The sequence below is a fragment of the Lygodium microphyllum genome, chromosome 19 (assembly GCF_053477565.2).
Source record: "Lygodium microphyllum isolate KBCC chromosome 19, Lygodium_microphyllum_v1.1.10, whole genome shotgun sequence".
NCBI classification, from domain to species: domain Eukaryota; kingdom Viridiplantae; phylum Streptophyta; class Polypodiopsida; order Schizaeales; family Lygodiaceae; genus Lygodium; species Lygodium microphyllum.
Window position 1 is genome coordinate 128,507,651 of NC_141153.1, and position 18,903 is coordinate 128,526,553.

The 18,903-nt window shown below is 44.2% G+C and overlaps 2 protein-coding genes across 3 annotated transcripts; both read left to right on the forward strand.

Annotated features, from left to right (window-relative positions):
* The first annotated feature begins 11,537 nt into the window (after positions 1-11,537).
* On the forward strand, positions 11,538-14,034 carry LOC148020369 (peroxidase 40-like). 2 transcript variants are annotated; one of them, XM_087700951.1, is made up of 4 exons: positions 11,538-11,911; positions 12,277-12,471; positions 12,923-13,091; positions 13,369-14,034. In XM_087700951.1, exons 1-4 carry the CDS (start codon positions 11,594-11,596, stop codon positions 13,782-13,784), a joined length of 1,098 nt encoding a protein of 365 aa, XP_087557077.1. In that variant the 5' UTR covers positions 11,538-11,593; the 3' UTR covers positions 13,785-14,034. The 2 variants fall into 2 exon arrangements, with proteins under 2 accessions (XP_087557077.1, XP_087557079.1); XM_087700953.1 differs by having other exon boundaries at positions 13,483-14,034.
* Positions 14,035-16,383: 2,349 nt separating this feature from the next.
* Positions 16,384-17,847, forward strand: LOC148020370 (uncharacterized). Its single transcript, XM_087700954.1, has 2 exons — positions 16,384-16,452; positions 16,740-17,847. Exon 2 carries the CDS (start codon positions 16,750-16,752, stop codon positions 17,824-17,826), a length of 1,077 nt encoding a protein of 358 aa, XP_087557080.1. The 5' UTR covers positions 16,384-16,452; positions 16,740-16,749; the 3' UTR covers positions 17,827-17,847.
* Positions 17,848-18,903: the final 1,056 nt, after the last annotated feature.

Sequence of the window (18,903 nt, forward strand, 5' to 3'; positions counted from 1 at the left end):
AGAGAGGGAGAGAAAGAGAGGGAGAGGGAGAGGGAGGGGAAGGAAATGAGAGAGGGAGAGAAAGAGAAAGAGAGGGAGAGGGAGAGGGAGAGGGAGAGGGAGAGGGAGGGAGAGTGCATTCTCTCTCTCCCTCTCCCTTTTGCTTGTTTAATGTTTAAATCACTTTATTTTTTGCTTGTTTAGGAAATGAGAGAGAAAGAGAGAAAGAGAGGGAGAGGGAGAGGGAGGGGAAGGAAATGAGAGAGGGAGAGAGAGAAAGAGAGGGAGAGGGAGGGAGAGTGCATTCTCTCTCTCCCTCTCCCTTTTGCTTGTTTAATGTTTGAATCACTTTCTTTTTTGCTTGTTTAGGAGAGGAAATGAGAGAGAAAGAGAGGGAGAGGAGAGAGAGGGAGAGAAAGAGAGGGAGAGGGAGGGGAAGGAAATAAGAGAGGGAGAGAAAGAGAAAGAGAGCGAGAGGGAGAGGGAGAGGGAGGGACAGTGCATTCTCTCTCTCCCTCTCCCTTTTGCTTTTGGAGAGTATTAAGATATATTGTGAGAGGGAGAGGAAATACAAGAGAAAGAGAAAGAGAGGGAGGGAGAGGGAAAGAAAGAGAAAGATAACATATGTTGGAATGATAGCATATCCATGATTATGGTAATGGTATCCACTTTACTTTTTTTATGGGTACCATTACATCGACTCCTTGAGGGGGCTAAAAATTAGTCATACACTTTATAAAGTCTAATTAGGAGATTTAAGATGCACGATAATAGACTTATCGATAATGGTATGCAATGTGCTTTGCCATGGGCCACGTACATTGGTGACTCTTTAAGATGGCTTAAAATTGGTCATGTCCTTCATAATGTCCAAGTAGGGGCTCTAATTGTGATATGCATAATTCATTGTTTTTGTATTAACTTTATAGGCATAACAAATTAGAAATCATGCCAACTAGTCAACGGAAGGACTAAAAGAAAATGATACCCTAGCTAATGGTCACTACGGTACTTCATCAAAATAAACCCAAAAGTATTGTTATAGAAGAAGAATCCCTTAAATTGAGTATAGGATATTTTCTCTCAGGTCTTATGACTATGAGTAGAATTGATTGAAATAAATTTTATTACTATAGTTGATAAATTTCATAGATGGCATTAATTTTAATACGCGATCCTAGGACAAAAAAATCACATTTCTAAGATGCTTTTTGTTGAGACTGATTTATTATTAGACTAAGAGATCCTCAATGATACTCATAAATGGATTACTTATACTCAAAGCCCTCTAGTGCAGTTTTTTACAATAACGAATAATTATCTATCGGGACAAACAAATCCTTGAGCATGATACAAGGCCGAGATATAACATCAATAAATCTCTCAACTACTATGTATAATGCAAGATTTATGGTCAACTTGTAACTTGACGTACATCTCCATAAAGCTATCCATTTAAGCCTCATTTGTTGTAATAAAGATAAGATGGAAAACGAAGAAGGTCTTATTGTTCAAGATCGCAAGACGTATCTTAATCAGCATGTCCCATGTCCTTGCTCTCAATGCAAGTTGGCAATTAGACGAAAACGCCGATTGTCTATAGAACACGTACAACGATTTGGCGAGTTTCAATCTGAGATCATTGATCAGGCGATTGCGGATTTTCAGCAAACAGTAATTTGAAGTTAATATTAATCATGCATTGTACTCGCAAGCTAATTGAAAACCATACACAATAAGATTGGATCTTGTTGGCAAATTTTCTATCGAGGGGGGTGATGTCTCGACCCAAGAGGGAGTGCACCCTTTGCGGCCAATTAGAAGAGTTCGTGGACATGCGATGGATGGATTGCAGGAGCCAATCCACCACTCGCAAGGCCCATCTATATCCTCAATGCCAGAGGAGACAGACAACCTTCCCGACCTACCTACAATTTTGGAGCCTGAGATGGAGGCAATGATCGATGCATTGATTCCCATGGATGTTGAGACATCTAACCCGCTTAGAGAGGAAGCATCCATACCATTATATGATGGGTGCCAAGTATCTCGGTTGAAGACATTGCTTGCACTCTTAAGTGTGCAAGCAAAATACGGTTGGAGCGATACGAGTGTGACCGAGTTATTCAGGCACCTTGCACATAGGCTTCATTGATTATTCTTTTTTACAGTATTATTGCAAACATTTGTGCTTTTTCAACGTGTTTTATGATTTTTTTCAGGTTATTGAAATATCATATATTACCACCTGCAAATACCATACTTGAGTCTCGTGACGATGCACGACATGTTTGACGGAAGCTTGGCATGGACTACAATAACATCCATGCATGTATCAACGACTGTATACTATTTCGAGATGAATACGAGACTATGGAGACATGTCCAAAGTGTGGTGCTCACAGGTATTGACAGGACTTGCAAGGGCAAACCATCCCTCAAAAAGTTCTCAGACACTTTCCGCTCATCCCCCACATAAACCACATGTTTCGCACGTCCGGCATGGCAAGCTTGACAACCACTACAAGGAATTGGGCAATTAGCGACGCCGATTAGCGATGGCGGATATCGGCGTCGCTATTGGCGTCGCAACTGGCGTAGCTATTTGTGTCGCTATTTGCGTCACAAATAGCGACGCCGTAGGGAAAAAAAGCGCGGCCGAAACCAGAGCGCCGTTTTCATTTTCTTTTCCTCGCCTTTTGAGAGCGAGAGCGAGGGAGAGAGCGAAGGCTTTGTGAGAGAAGAAGAGGAAGAGACTTGCTGTTGCCGCCACCGTTGTTCGCGAAGGAGAGGAGGAGCCCTCATTGCAAAGAGAAGTCGCCCACGCTCGCCATATCTCATTGGTGAGCCTCCCTCTCTCTTTCTTTTGCTTGTTGAAGGTTTAAATCGTTCTCTTTTGCTTGTTTAGGAGAGGAAATGAAAGAGAAGGAGAGGGAGAGGGCTCTCTCTCCCTTTTGCTTGTTTAATGTTTAAATTACTTTCTTTTTTGCTTGTTGAAGAGAGGAAACAAGAGAGTAAGAGAGAAAGAGAGGGAGAGGGAGAGGGAGAGGGAAAGAAAGAGAAAGACAAAGAGAAAGAGAAATAGAGGGAGAGGGAGAGGGAGGGGAAGGAAATAAGAGAGGGAGAGAAAGAGAAAGAGAGGGAGAAGGAGGGAGAGTGCATTCTCTCTCTCCCTCTCCCTTTTTCTTGTTTAATGTTTGAATCACTTTATTTTTTGCTTGTTTAGGAGAGGAAATGAGAGAGAAAGAGAGCGAGAGGGAGAGGAAGGGGAAGGAAATGAGAGAGGGATAGAAAGAGAAAGAGAGGGAGAGTGCATTGTATCTCTCCCTCTCCCTTTTGCTTGGAGGATATTTAAATCACTTTATTTTTTGCTTGTTTAGGAAATGAGAGAGAAAGAGAGATAGAGAGGGAGAGGGAGAGGGAGAAAAAGAGAGGGAGAGGGAGAGGGAGAGGGAGGGGAAGGAAATGAGAGAGGGAGAGAAAGAGAACGAGAGGGAGAGGGAGGGGAAGGAAAAGAGAGATAGAGAGGGAGAGGGAGAAAAAGAGAAAGAGAGGGAGAGGGAGAGGGAGAGGGAGGGGAAGGAAATGAGAGAGGGAGAGAAAGAGAACGAGAGGGAGAGGGAGAGGGTGAGAGAAAGAGAGAAAGAGAGGGAGAGGGAGAGAAAGAGAGGGAGAGGGAGGGGAAGGAAATTTAAGATAATAGACTTATTGATAATGGTATGCAATGTGCTTTGCCATGGGCCACGTACTTCATCAAAATGAACCCAAAATTATTGTTATAGAAGAAGAAATCCTTAAATTGAGTATAGGATAATTTCTCTCAAGTCTTATGACTATAAGTAGAATTGATTGAAATAAATTTTATTACTATAGTTATAAAATTTCATAGATTGCGCACATTAATTTTAAAATGGATTACTTATACTCAAAGCCGAGATATAACAAATAATTATCTACCGGGACAAACAAATCGTTGAGCATGATACAAGGCCGAGATATAACATCGGAAAATCTCTCAACTACTATATACAATGCAAGGTTTATGGTCAACTTGCAACTTGACGTACATCTCCATAAAGCTATCCATTTAAGCCTCGTTTGCTGTAATGTAGATAAGATGGCAAACGAAGAAGGTCTTATTGTTCAAGACCGCGAGACGTATCTTAATCAGCGTGTCCCATGTCCTTGCTCTCAATACAAGTTGGCAATTAGACGAAAACGCCGATTGTCTATAGAACACGTACGACGATTTGGCGAGTTTCAATCTGAGATCATTGATCAGGCGATTGCGGATTTTTAGCAAACGGTAATTTGAAGTTAGCATTTTTCATGCATTGTACTCTCAAGCTAATTGAAAACCATACACAATAAGATTGGGTCTTGTTGGCAAATTTTGTATCCAGGGGGGTGATGTCTCGACCCAAGGGGGAGTGCACCCTTTGCGGCCAATTAGAAGAGTTCGTGGACGTGCGATGGATGGATTGCAGGAGCCAATCGACCACTCGCAAGGCCCATCCATACCGTCAATGCCAGAGGAGACAGACAACCTTCCCGACTTGCCTACAATCTTGGAGCCTGAGATGGAGGCAATGATCAATGCATTGATTCCCATGGATGTTGAGACATCTGACCCGCTTAGAGAGGAAGCATCCATACCATTATATGATGGGTGCCGAGTATCTCGGTTGAAGACATTGCTTGCACTCTTAAGCGTGCAAGCAAAATATGGTTGGAGCGATACAATTGTGACTGAGTTATTCAGGTACCTTGCACACAAACTTCATTTTTTTTTTTTAAACAGTATTATTGCAAACATTTGTGTTTTTTCAAGATGTTTTATGATTTTTTTCAGGTTATTGAAATATCATATATTACCACCTGCAAACACCGTGCCTGAGTCTCGTGATGATGCACGATATGTTTTACGGAAGCTTGGCATGGACTACAATAACATCCATGTATGTATCAACGACTGCATATTGTTTCGAGATGAATACGATACAAGTTCACCTTCTTGTGTATCTTGTGGACGAAGTGGAGATTGCTGGACCTGTCCATACACGATGGATATTCTTCTTGGAGCGCTTCATGAAAACCGTGAAAGGCTTTGTGTGACAACGAGCTCGTCCGGAAGGTAGCATGGCGGAAGGTTGGTTGGTGTCAGAGGCGTTAGTGCATATCTCACAATGGCTACCAACGGTGGAACCAGACAATGAAATGCTATGGATGCTGAAGGACGATGATAGGCTGACTGGAAATGTGGTGGTTGGAAATGGGGTAGAAAAAAGAATGGATGCCTCAATGGAAGAGAAGGTGAATCGCTTTTGTATGTTGCACCATGCCTCCATGGAGATGTGGCTCGCCAAGTACTAGATTATAAGGCAAGATCGAGAGGAAGCGCGAGCTGAATTCCGACGCAGTATGCGTCACCGACCGATTCGATATCCCGAAGGCATGGAGGAGATGCCGCGGTTTATGTCAACACGATGGTTGCATGGAGCCTTGACCGCAACATCCAGCAAAGGGACAGAGGTCTCAAATTCCGACCCAGTACGCGTCACCGACCGATTCGATATCCCGAAGGCATGGAGGAGATGCCGCGGTTTATGTCAACACGATGGTTGCATGGAGCCTTGACCGCAGCATCCAGCGAAGGGACAGAGGTCTCAATGGAGGAGTGGGAGTTCTTGAGGGGATGTAGTCCAAAGGTAATGAGGGGTTTAGAATGTGTCGTATCTAAATTTTCTTGCTACATCTAATTTGAGTATTTCAATGTGCAGTACAAAATATATAGTATAGTGTGGTCACGCGGACGGCATTTTCGGGTGGAGCGTATTGACCAAATGCACTCCACAATGGACTATGGTGTCATGGCAAGGTTTGAGCAAGAGAGCCGGCGACGAGCAACGGATCCGAACACGGTTGTGGATGAGATGGAGTATTTTGGGAACTTGCAAAGTATTATTACGGTGGATTACCGTAGCTTCTCCATGATACTATTCGATGTGCAGTGGTTCAAAGTGGTACTTGGAGGAGCTGGAGCAACAGTTCGATGAGGTCCATCTAGATTTCTCAAAATAGATTTCGAAAAAAAATGGATGGATTTGCGTGACACCTTTGTGTTGCCGGCCCATTGTGAACAGGTACAAATAGTCATTTGCTTGCTAATTGTAATACGACATGGTTTATGTCACAATGGTTTGAAGTCGCTTTGTAAGTGTTTGTGAATAGGTAATCTTCTATCCAAACCCCAGACAACCTCGATGGTGGTATGTTATACCTTCAACTCCTTGAGGTGCGAGAGTATATGATCAAAGCGATGTTCCAGGCATAGATGAATAAAATATGCAAATAGAGAGATCGATATTACAAGGGGTGGAGGCCACCGCAAGCTTGGAGCCCGCATCGGCTAACAATGATGGAAATACAGAAGTCGTAGAATTTTTTGAGAACGAGGCTGACTCGTACTTTTGTGGTGACATGTCTATCGACCTTCCAGTGTATGCAGAGTTGTGTCAGGAGATTAACATGGGACCACAGAATACTTCATTCTTGGAGAATTGTATTACTCAATTCGTTGTTTAGATCTTCCATAAAGGTAGATAAGATACGCATTTTAAGAGGGATTTTTCAAAAATGATTTATATTAATGTGCTTTGTATAGTTTAAATTGATTATTCTAACATCATTTTTTATCTGTGCAGGTATCGACATTTTCAGGATGAGTCGAGGGATGAGCGATGAGGAGTTTCAGGACATGATGGCACGCATGTCTCCAGATCAGCTCGCGAGATTCAGAGAGATGGCAGATCAGGAGCTGTCTCGTTCTTCGTCAGGGCGCTCTGCTAGATTAGCTTCAGCATGATCAGATGCTTCAGCTTCGAGCAGACGATCTCGACGCTCGTGACTTGGGCCAGAGGGAGGGACTGCGACTGCAGGACGATCAGGGGGTGCTGCTGTGGAGACACGGACGTGGTGTCTCCGTCTCGTCGTTCAGCTGGAGCTGTGTCACCTCCAGGATTTGTCACACCTGTGGGGACGTCCACTCCAGTTACTCCGGCTTTTGCGCAGCCGTCTTCAGATGGGACGCCTTTTGGTGGCACTCCTTTTGGTGGCGCCCCTTTGAGTGGCACTCCGGGAGAGGGTACCCCCGTCGGTACACCGGATGTACAGGGATCTCCTGGATATGCCCAGGAGCGTGGACGAAGATGGGAGAGGGCCCATCTTAGGCATACTCCTAGGGGTTATGGATACCTAGTGGATGGCAGGTCAGGAGTCATCATTATGAATGATGAGGGGAGGAGGGTGATGGCTCGCATGAGGGAGTTGTGCCAACAAGTTTTTCGGCACAACGTCTTGGATCATTGGAGGAACATACCGGAGGGGAGCAAGGACTTTATAGTAGCATCCTTGCACAAGGAGTTCCCGGTGCCAGCCGCAGTGGATAGATTCTCTACGGGCTGGATGATGGATTGCATGCGTGCATATATGTCACATAGACGATCCGACGCACGCAAGGCAATCAAGAGTGGGGCTCCAAAGCCCGAGTGGTTAGATGCAGACGACTAGCGCCGACTGAGGGAGGAGGCTACAAATTCGCCAGGACGTTGGAGTCAAGCGGGAGGTGGCGAGGGCACGAATCAAGGCCGGATCGGTACATCATCTTGGGAGTGGCGGCCACAGGACATATTTGGAGGACTTTGTAAGTTTCTCTTTTGTTTTGCTTATTTGTTTTTTTGAGATATTCTTTGTACTGACAATCATATTTCTAACAGTTAGCATTTTGTTTTCTTTGCAGCACTCCGTTACAAATCACGATCCGCAAGGCCTTGAGACTCGATATGTAGAGAGGCACGGTTTCAGGGCATTGATCAACCGATTGTATAGACGCGGCGGCCCTGTAAGTCACTCATCTTTCTTGTCCGTAGTTACCATGAGATATTTGAATGCATTATTGTATGGTGGATTGATATGTTATTTCTTTTTCTGCAGAATCCGTTTGATGCTCCTTTGCAGCGGGACGAGCTTTCGGGGGACGAGGATTTGTAGCTCGCCCTTGGATCCTTAGAGCTCACACACCTTTAGTTTTTAGTCGCCCGATCTATGTAGACATTTTCTATGTATTAGTGATATCGTTTCATGATTGTACCAATCGCATTTTATGCGATATCATGTATTTATTTCATGTATCAGTTTTATGATTTCAGTATACATTCTTTTTGTTTGCAAACGCTTTGTATGCAGCAGTGCAGAAGCTGCCCTGCCACAAAATTTTTTTTTCTCTGTTACCGTCGCTATTTGCGTCTCAAATTTACTGCACGCGTCGCTATTGGCGTCGCTATGAGCGTCGCAAATATCTGCAACCGTCGCTATATTTGCGACGCATATAGCGACGATTCTATGGCTTCGTCAATAACGACGCTTTTTGCGACGACGGGAGCAAATTTTGTTGTTTGTATTTTCGTCGCTTTAAACGTCGCTATAAGGTCTATATCTTGTAGTGAACGTGGCATGTGTAGAATAGGTCCACGGATGGAGTTCAACGAATATCAGCGGATTCGTGCGCATGGAGCCACATTGACTCTACCTTCCCAGGCTTTGCACGAGAGCCAAGAAATCTTCAGCTCGGTCTCGCTATGGATGGTGTGAACCCATTCGGTCTGCTCTCGACTTCTTACAGTGTGTGGCCTATAGTGCTTGTCAACTACAACATCCCTCCATGGCTTTCTACGAAGAAAGGACATCTCATCCTTAGCTTGCTCGTCCCGGGTCACTACAAAGTAAAAAATATGGACCTGTATCTTCGTCCATTAGTCGATGAGCTTAAGATTTTGTGGGAGGAGGGGTTCTTTGTGCAAGATATGAGCAGGTGGGATGGTCGGCGGTCAGCCAACATTCGAGCCATTCTCATGTGGACGATGCATGACTTTCCGGGATTGGGAGAGTGCTCAGGTGAGCAGACCTCCGTTCTCGCTAGTAATATCTATATTTTATCTCATTCAATCAAGTATTCACTAGGTCGTGGCTCGCCTTACAGGTCTGGTTACCTCAGGTTATCATGCATGCCCATTGTGTGGGCCACAGTTAGACTCCCGAAGGTCACGAACCATGAAGAAGATTGTATATCAAGGACACGCCGCTTTCTTGCCGGAGGATCATGAACTCAGGGAAGGTTTTCTTGGACGACCTCCAACACGTATGAACGCCGCAAGCGCAATCAGATGCTTCAGCTTCGAGCAAACGATCTCGACGCTCACGACTTGGGCAAGAGGGAGGGACTGCATTGGGATCAGGGGGATGCTGCTGTGGAGACACGGATGTGGTGTCTCCGTCTCGTCGTTCAGCTGGAGCTACGTCACCTCCAGGATTTGTCACACCTGTGGGGATATCTACTCCAGTTACTCCGGCTTTTGCGCAACCATCAGCAGGTGGCACCCCTTTTGGTGGCACCCCTTTGAGTGCCACTCCGAGAGAAGTTACCCCCGTCGGTACACCGGATGTAGAGGGGTCTCCTGGATATGCCAGGAGCGTGGACGAAGATGGGAGAGGACCCATCTTAAGCAGACTGCTAGGGGTTATGGATACTTGGTTGATAGTAGGTCAGGAGCCATCATCATGAATGATGAGGGGAGGAGGGTGATGGCTCGCATGAGAGAGTTGTGCCAACAAGTTTTTCGGCACAACGTCCTGGATCATTGGAAGAACATACCGGAGGGGAGCAAGGACTACATAGTAGCATCCTTGCACGAGGAGTTTCTGGTGCCAACCGCAGTAGATAGATTCTCTACGGGCTGGATGATGGATTGCATGCGTGCATACATGTCACATAGACGATCCGACGTACGCAAGGCAATCAAGAGTGGGGCTGCAAAGCCTGTGTGGTTAGATGCAGACGACTGGCTCCGACTGAGGGAGGAGGCTATAGATTTACCAGGACGTTGGAGTCAAGCGGGAGGCAGCGAGGGCACGACTCGAGGCCGGAGTGGTCCATCATCTTGGGAGCCGGCGGCCACAGGACATATTTGGAGGACTTTGTAAGTTTCTCTTTTGTTTTGCTTGTTTGTTTTTTTGAAATATTCTTTGTACTGACAATCATATTTCTAACAGTTAGCATTTTGTTTTCTTTGCAGCACTCCATTACAAATCGCGATCCGCAAGGCCTTGAGACTCGATATGCAGAGAGGCACGGTCTCAATGTATTGATCGATCGATTGTATAGACGCGGCGGCCCTGTAAGTCACTCATCTTTATTGTCCGTAGTTACCATGAGATATTTGAATGCATTATTGTATGGTGGATTGATGTGTTGTTTCTTTTTCTGCAGAATCCGTTCGATGCCCCTTTGCGGCGGGACGAGCTTTCGGGGGACGAGGATTTGTAGCTCGCCCTTGGATCCTTGGAGCTCACACACCTTTAGTTTTTAGTCGCCTGATCTATGTAGACATTTTCTATGTATTAACGATATCCTTTCATGATTGTACCAATCGCATTTTATGCGATCATGTATTTATTTCATGTATCAGTTTTATGATTTCAGTATACATTCTTTTTGTTTGCAAGCGCTTTGTATGCAGTAGTGCAGAAACTATTTTGTATGGCTCTCATACAGCACACAATGCTATATGTGAGCTGCCCTGCCACAAATTTTTTTTTCCCTGTTACCGTCGGTATTTGCGTAGCAAATTTACTGCTCGCGTCGCTATTGGCGTCGCTATGTGCGTCGCAAATTTACTGGTTGCGTCGCTATATATGTCGCTATATAGCGACGCCAATAGCGACATTTCTATGGCTTCGTCAATAACGACGCTTTTTGCGACGACAGGGGGCAAATTTTGTTGTTTGTATTTTCGTCGCTTTAAACGTCGGTATAAGGTCTATATCTTGTAGTGCCCCTTGAGTCGTATGGAGGGGCTACTTCAAACCCTAGTAAATAAACGCCCTTGCAATTGTCTCATGTCATTTAGTTGGGCTAGTTCAAGCCTCTGCACTTGGAGATCTTGCACTTGTGTGTTTTTTGTTGCAACTTACATGGTGTATGAAAGTTTGTAATCAAGTTGTGGTGATGTATTCTTAGTTTATTCCATTTGATCTTAGAAGCATTTCGCACATGCCAAAGTTTATTGGTACGTCGGGAATATAGAAACTCTATAGAAGGATATAAACTTCACCCTAATGAGAAATTGCTTGATAACAAGGGTAAGTTTTCTGTGTGAAAACAGAGTGGGACAACGGTAGATGTGTAAGATTACTGCCTCAATTTATGTGCAAAGGCCCTCTTACAACTCCACTCCCCCTGAATGAATGAGTATTGCAATACCTCACTTTACCCAGGAACAAGGTCGTGTCTAACATCTCCATGCCTGCCTAGTCCCAATGGCCCAAAATTTCCAATGAGTTTGGATTATATATTACAAAAATGTAAGTAAAATAGACATAACGTTCTGAAACCTTCTCTTTGAAATCATAGAGGTTTCTTTTTCATATTCCCATTTCTGAACGCGCCTTCAAGTACATAAGATGCATTTGTCGTAGAAAATATATACTTCAGCAGACTTTCATTCATGATTTGTGATCTACGCGGGCCAAGTTTTAACAAGAATCCTGTACAACAGCCATGGCTGCCGATCCTTCGCGATCACGACAGTCTTTTGGTCGTTTTGCAGTGCTTCTGATTGTGGTCGTGGTCTCCAGCTCGTTGAAATTCCAGTGCAACAATAGCAATAGCAGTACTTATTCACAGAATATCCTTGATAGCAGCTCCAATACTCCTCCGAATGCAACGCCAAGTGGTCGCTTAACAGATGATTTTTACCTGTTTTCTTGTCCCCTTGCCGAAGCCATAATAAGTCAGGGCGTAGCCTTCAGCCTTTTGCAAGACCCTTCCCTCTCGGCGGCGCTCCTCCGGATGGCTTTCCATGACTGTTTTGTCCATGTATTGTGGTCGTTCCTCGTCGGTTTCTGCAAAAACTAGTGTATAATTGTCTTGTTCGACTATACTTTGATCTGCTTATAGCGTTTGCGTGTTTGTTTTGTCCGTGTATGGTGATCGTTTCTCTTCGGTTGTAGACAGAAAATCAATGCACAAGTGTCTAATTGCTACTCAAGCTACACCTTAGCTTGCTTATAGTATTAATGATCTGCTTATCGATTTCTGTAAACTGTCTGTAGATTGTAACATTGTCCATTCTCATATTCGAGTTAATCAGATCTCAAGGAAAACGATTTTACAGCGCTTAACGTTTGTTAAAGCCGTCGGTCGCGGAAAGCTACTAAACATTGCAGCTCCGTTAATGGCAGGGCTGCGATGCTTCAGTGCTCTTGCTGTTTGACCAAAACGGAAACCCTGCCGAGCGAGAAGCGCCTCCAAACAAGAATTCTTTGAGGGGCTTCGAAGTGCTGGACGGCTTGAAAGCCAGTCTTGAGATTGTTTGTCCGAACACAGTTTCCTGCGCAGATTTAGTGGTTATGGTAGCCAGGGAAGCCGTGGTTCAGGTACGTCAATTACAGGAATAAAGGGAAATGCAGTACGCCTGAGGTTGATTTCTATGGTCTGATTAGACATTGAATGACAAGTCAAGGTCGCTTCTCTAACATGTTGCACCGCTTCTTTGTGAATGTTACTCGGACTGTTTGAATCCAAAAGTATTTAACGTTTACTCGTTTAGAATCAGAAATAGCTCCCGAGAAATAGCTGTTCAATTTTTCTTTGGTCGGGGTCCAATATTTTCTTTTGAACATACCTTCCGGCGGCAAGTGCAAAGCTTCACCATATTTGCATTAGCCTTTGATTGATTGGTTTAGCGAAGTATCAAGTGAGCATAACTATCGTTTCCTACACCTGATAGCCTTTGATCGTTTAGCGGAGTATCAAGCTTAACTATCGTTTCCTACAGCTGACCTTGGGCACCTGATATACTGGATCACTGATCATCGGACTGTGCAGGCTGGAGGACCTTATTACAGTGTAGCCAAAGGCAGAAGAGATAGCGTTAACTCGTCGGCCAAGGCCGCAGCAGAGCAACTTCCTCTTCCGGACTTCAATATTGCAGAAATGAAAACCTCGTTTGCTAACAAAGGGTTGAATGAAACCTCCGATCTCGTGAGCCTTTTAGGTACGATTTGTGTACATATATAGGTTCGTTCAGGTTTTGCCTTCAAGAACAGCTCTCACACGATTGTGTATTTTTGCCTGATATTTGGCGCACTGTACGAGCTGGTAACAAGTTATTAGTCTTCAAGGAACTACAATTACATCTGTGAGGAGTGTAGGCTCACTTTAATTATGTTAGTCACATTACAACTACAACAATAGTGAGATCTGTGAGTAGATTAGGCTTATAACCATTTTAATCCTCTGATTTGGAAGCTCTTGCTTATCCATTGATTAAGGTGCGCACACAATCGGCCTTGTTAATTGCACAATCGTGTCGAGAAGGTTGCAGAACTTTCAGAACGGATTGCCGGACGGTCGCTTGAATATGAGCCTCTTCCTGGCCATTGCAGAAGCCTGCGCGGCCGACCAATCAACCGACAGTACTATGAGCAAGCGCATCTCCTTGGACCCAGGAAGCAGTCAAGTTTTCGACAACAGCTACTACAAGAATCTTCTGCGGGGCAGCGGCTTACTGGCCGTAGATCAAGCCCTTATGGACGACCCAGCGACAGGCGAGCTAGTTCGAGCCTATGCTGAGGATCAGCAGTTGTTCTTCGAGGATTTCAAAGGTGCCATGATGAAGATGAGCAATCTCAACGTTCTTACGGGCCAGCAGGGAGAGATTCGCAGGAACTGCTCACTCCAGAATTGATCACATGACATCAGCATATGCTGTTATTCTGGCCGGTAGGCAATATTATATGCTTGGACAAGAGGCAGAAATGAAGGCGTATCCTACGTCGCATGCGCATTGTGCGTCCCAAATGAAGGACTCAGGAATGTATTGGGAATCGACTCATACCTGCACAGTGCACTAACATAATTAGCCGTACCCGATTTCTTAATGCAGTTGCCACAGTATAGATATATATAACAGTACCGAGTCTTCACAAATATTTAAATTCACAGATGAGCTTGACAAATTCAAAAAACAAACCGTAACTTGTGGTTTAGTAGCCAACGATGAACTTTCCTTGCATTTGTTGATGTTAGCCGCTTTGAGTGTTGCATAAACCTGTAGTTTGGGAGCTTGTTTCTGTCATTCGTAATTTGTCATGAAGTATCCCACGAATCGAAGAGAAAGTAAGTCTTAAGCAGTAGTAAGTTTAATCAATTAGCTTAGTCCCTTGCTCCAATACTTTAATCAATTAGCAACTGCCAAGCCAAGATGCATGTGAGCATGCAGGTAAAGGGGCCGATTTTGTGACGCCTAACTGCCCCCCGCTCGATTCACTGCCAAATATGGCGGATCGCTTTGCCACCTGCAAATATTTGCTCGCAAGCTTCAATGGGACACAACAAAAAGAATTTGGATGATTTTGACCATATTTTGGGGTGTCTATGGCAGAGGTGGTGGGTAAGTACTGTTATGTCATGTTGGTGTAAATACACCTGAAAGCCTCGAGAGCTGAAAAGGCATGACATCCTTTCATATCATGCAGAGCATTTATTATTTATGTATGCAATACTTTGATAAATCAATCATCTCTCTTGCCTAATTCTGTGTCTCTTCTCTCTTCTAAATTCTGCACCCTATCTTTGATACTCCTCTCAATCATGCTTTCTCTACCTGTCTTTGATAGTGGGAGGCCTTCTGGCCATGGCCTCCCACATGGTATCGTTCGCCAAGTTCTGCCTTGGTACCTATTGCCCACCATAGTTTGAGAGGAAGAAGAATATCAGCAGCCTGCGCGAAATTCTGTTATTGCACCAGCACACTTGAGAGGGGCAACACCTCTGATGCCCACCCCTGCAATGGTGGATGCCAACCATGATACGATGGCTAAAGATGACAAAGATAAATTGGGCATTTTATCTATCGTAGACGATGTTAGGTCTGCTCTCCAAGTGCACACAGAAAAAGAAGCCAATGAAGAAGTTTGTGCTGCCGCGCAACCCCCTGCATCGGCTTGGGGCCTGATGCCCATCCAATGAGAAGAAGACGAACAACCTACTGTTGGTCCTAGCACACTCGATTCTAGAGATCGTTGCCCTCCAATGCCCATCCTACCCTTGCTAGAAGTCGACCCAATGATGGTCAATAATGTTGCAAACCTAATAGATGATGACGACGACACCATTGCAGTCTTCCTTGCTACCCTAAGACCTGCTTTTCCTATAGCAGCCCTACCCTACAAGAATCTACATCACATGCCCACCCACTCGATTTCGGTGGATGTCCATGAGTTGGTTGAAGGAAACGGAGCACAAGTAGCGCCATTGGCAATTTTCTCTGAAGCACATTCATTCTCTGAAGCACTAAGTGGGTTCAGACTCGGCAGACAAAGGGGCGTCCCAAACGAAGTTGACCAATCAAATTTCAGCATCGACAAGTGAACGTTCACACACATGGTGGAAGCCCAAAAAAAGTAGGGGCTCTTTTTGACACGTCACGGTCAAGTGTTCGCTCTTCTCTTCCGGCCTGGCCAGCATGGATATATCTCCTTCGCGCCATGTCTTGTCTTTGGCGCCTTCCATCTTGCCTATGAAGCAAAAGCTTCAAGACTTCCATTGCAGTTCTTGAGCTCTCTCTCTCTCCGCTATATATATGTGCTTCTTCGATCACATCATCAAACTCTCGAGCTTCAATCTACAGGTACTCTCTCTCTCTTTTTTTTTTTTTTTTCCGTAAACGTCCTCTCTCTCTCTCTCTCTGTGGCATAGAGATGTCTGGTGAATCTCTCCCTCTCTCCCCAGTGGCATGTAATCTTCATTGAAAATCGTGTTTGTCTCTTTTCTTTTCGTAATAGTTGGGTGCATCTCTGACTCTCTCTCTCTCTCCCCGCTATATATACGTGCTGCTTCGATCGCAAAACTCTCGAGCTTCAATCTACAGGTACTCTCTCTCTCTGTGGCACAATGATGTCGGGTGCATCTCTCCCTCTCTCCCCATGTGTCGGGTGCATCTCTCCCTCTCTCCCCAATGGAAATCGTATTCGTCTCTTTTTTTTTCCCTAATAGTTGGGTGCATATCTCTCTCTCTCTCTCTCTCTCTCTCTCTCAATGTGTGCACAATTTGACCAGAATTTGCTTGATTTCTCTCTCTCTCAATTAGGTGCATTATCTATCTGAATCGGTGCACCTCTCTCTCTCCACTCCCAAAGAGGCATGCAGTCTGCATTGAACTAAAAAATTGGGTGTATCTGTGTCTCTCTATGCATTGGATCAATAAATCAAGTCTAGACATTGGATTTGTGTTGAAATTGGCCTAATTTTCGTTTTTTGCTATCATGCGAGCTTTTATCAGGTCTCTATTACGTCGAATCACCTGCTCATCTCGCGTCACTTGGCATCATCCCTTAGCCAAAGGGATCACTCGGGTACGTTCAAAAGAAAAGAAATTTGTAAAAGTACTGCTTTTAGTACCGAGCCTTGGTTTGTAGACGGATATTAGAACTCAATTTTGTAGCAAAACATTATTTAATTTGCAGCATTCATTGGTGTACATCAGAACTCAATTTTCGTTTGTTGTAGCCTTCACACATGTGGTAGAAAGTGTGTGGAGCAGGATAAAATAAAAAAACAAAGTTAGGTACAATTTTGCTATTCTTTTCTCTATATATTTGTGAATGTCTGTCTGTAATCAAATGATTGTCTTATTTTGTAGGCTTGCAGCAATGGCTTTCCGCCAATATACGCAAGACTCTCAAGATGACATTGTCATGGAATCACAGCCACAAATCTCTTTGGATAGCCAAATCTCAAGTCCTTCAGGTTTGCTCCCAAACACATCGTATTATTTGCAGCATCTTCCACAAATGGGTATGCAATTCGGAATGCCTCCACATGGGTTTAGTGCTATGCTTAATGACAGCTCCTATTCTGAACACTTGCATTACACAACACCTCAAGCTACCAATATGCAAGGGGTTCAACCCTTCTCTACCCAAGGTCAGAATCTGGACCATCACGAGGCAAGTGTGCAATTACCTCAACGACCTCCAAACTCTCGAGGAACAAAGAAGCGTGTAGTGGCACCCAATAATGTGTCACTTACCCTTCCTCTCCCTAAGAAGAGCAAGACTAAGGGAAAGAAAGCCATGACCAATGACATAGACAATGAGGAGAATGGAGAAGAAAAAAAGAACAACTTTTGGAAGGATTTTTGGGTTGAGCAGCTAGTTCATGCTCGTGGTAGTATGAATGACCAGTTCAACAAGCCTCAAAAACAAGGTGTTGATCTTTGGGGAAAAATTGCCACACAGTTGGCTTCCATGTATTCTGATTTCGATAAGGACAGTGAGTCTTGCAGGAAGAAGTGGACCCGTGTGTATCAACAATACAAGCAAGATAAAGCACATAACACAATCTCGGGCAATGATAGGAAGATAACATGTAAGTGGTATGATGTAGTGGATGAGTACATGCATGGCCGAGCTCATGTCACATGCATCAGCCATGCTTCTTCCACCCAAGAAAACTTGAATGTAGAGGGAGAAGCATCCCCAGGGAATGTTGAAGGTAGTACATCTATAGAAAATGCACAAAAGATATTGGGATCTAATCGCACACGTCGCAAGCCTGCCGTTGATGACTATCTATCTGGAATGGTTAACACTGGACGAGAGCTGATCTCACAACTAACAGATTCATCTGAGCGACGAGATGCAATAGAATCCCGCAAACTTGATATATTTCAAGCCATGCATGGTAGCATGGTGGCATTTCTAGAGCTAGCTAAGAAGCCTACTTAGTGTAGTAATGTTGAGTTGTAATGGGAGTTTGAAGATTAATTTTAATCTCATGTTGGTGTTCCAATCTCAACACTGTAAAATGTCTCTATATGTGTCTTCAAAAATGCATATGTTGGTTTCAAAAGTATACTAACTTAAAATGTGTTTCAAATTTGTCTTTTAGGATTAGCATATGTGTATCTTCAAATTTGTCTTTTAGGATTAGCAAGTTTTGATTAGATTTTGTATATGCAGAGTCTATGGCATGTAGTAGAGAGATGGCTTTGTATTGTGCTTGGGTGATATCTGTTATGATGCTAGCCATGCTAGATTGTATATCGGAGGAAGTTGATGATATTGCAAAGGCATGGCTTTATGAGGCAAAAGTTGTTGCCAAGATGATGAAGGCAAAGACCCTAAATCATTGTCGAGGTCACCTTACTCGACGATGTTGGGCTTATCCACGCGCCCAAAATTTTTATCAAGCCACTTTAATGGGATCATACACAGCCCAAATGTTCAAGAAACGCCTTCGTGTTAGCAGGGATACATTCCACTATCTTTGTAACAAGTTGTCTGCTGTGTTTGGGAGGCAAAACACTCGCATGAGACAAGCCATACCACTTCAAACCCGTATTTGCATAGCTTTGCATAGGTTGGCAAGTGGAACTCCGCTCGAAGTTCTTGCAGATCTCTATGGATGTGGGAAAGGTACAGCATGTCACATAGTGCTACAATTTTGTGCAGCATTGGTAGCATCAGGATTGAAGGATACATATATACGTTGGCCAACACCGTTTCGAATGCAAAAGCTTTCCGAACAATTTGAAGCTATCAGAGGCATTCCCTTTGTGATTGGTGCCATTGATGGAACACATATCCCCATCATAGCACCTAAGGACAATGCAGCAGACTACTATAACAGAAAAGGTTTTCACTCTATTTTGTTACAATTGACAGTTGCACCTGATTGCACTGCTTGGGACTATGATGTAGGTTGGTGCGGGTCCATACATGACTCTGTGAACTTTGGCAACAGTGCACTTGGGATCCGATGCAACAAAGGTGACCTTGGCAAGTATTGCTTAGTAGGTGATT

What these genes read in the sequence shown, in the direction of transcription:
- LOC148020369 (XM_087700951.1), top strand. Translation starts at nt 11,594, where the DNA reads ATGGCTGCCGATCCTTCGCGATCACGACAGTCTTTTGGTCGTTTTGCA. An exon ending in TCCATGACTGTTTTGTCCAT is followed by an intron (nt 11,912 to 12,276) that starts GTATTGTGGTCG and finishes CGTTAATGGCAG; the next exon opens with GGCTGCGATGCTTCAGTGCT. An exon ending in CCAGGGAAGCCGTGGTTCAG is followed by an intron (nt 12,472 to 12,922) that starts GTACGTCAATTA and finishes CGGACTGTGCAG; the next exon opens with GCTGGAGGACCTTATTACAG.
- LOC148020370 (XM_087700954.1), top strand. Translation starts at nt 16,750, where the DNA reads ATGGCTTTCCGCCAATATACGCAAGACTCTCAAGATGACATTGTCATG.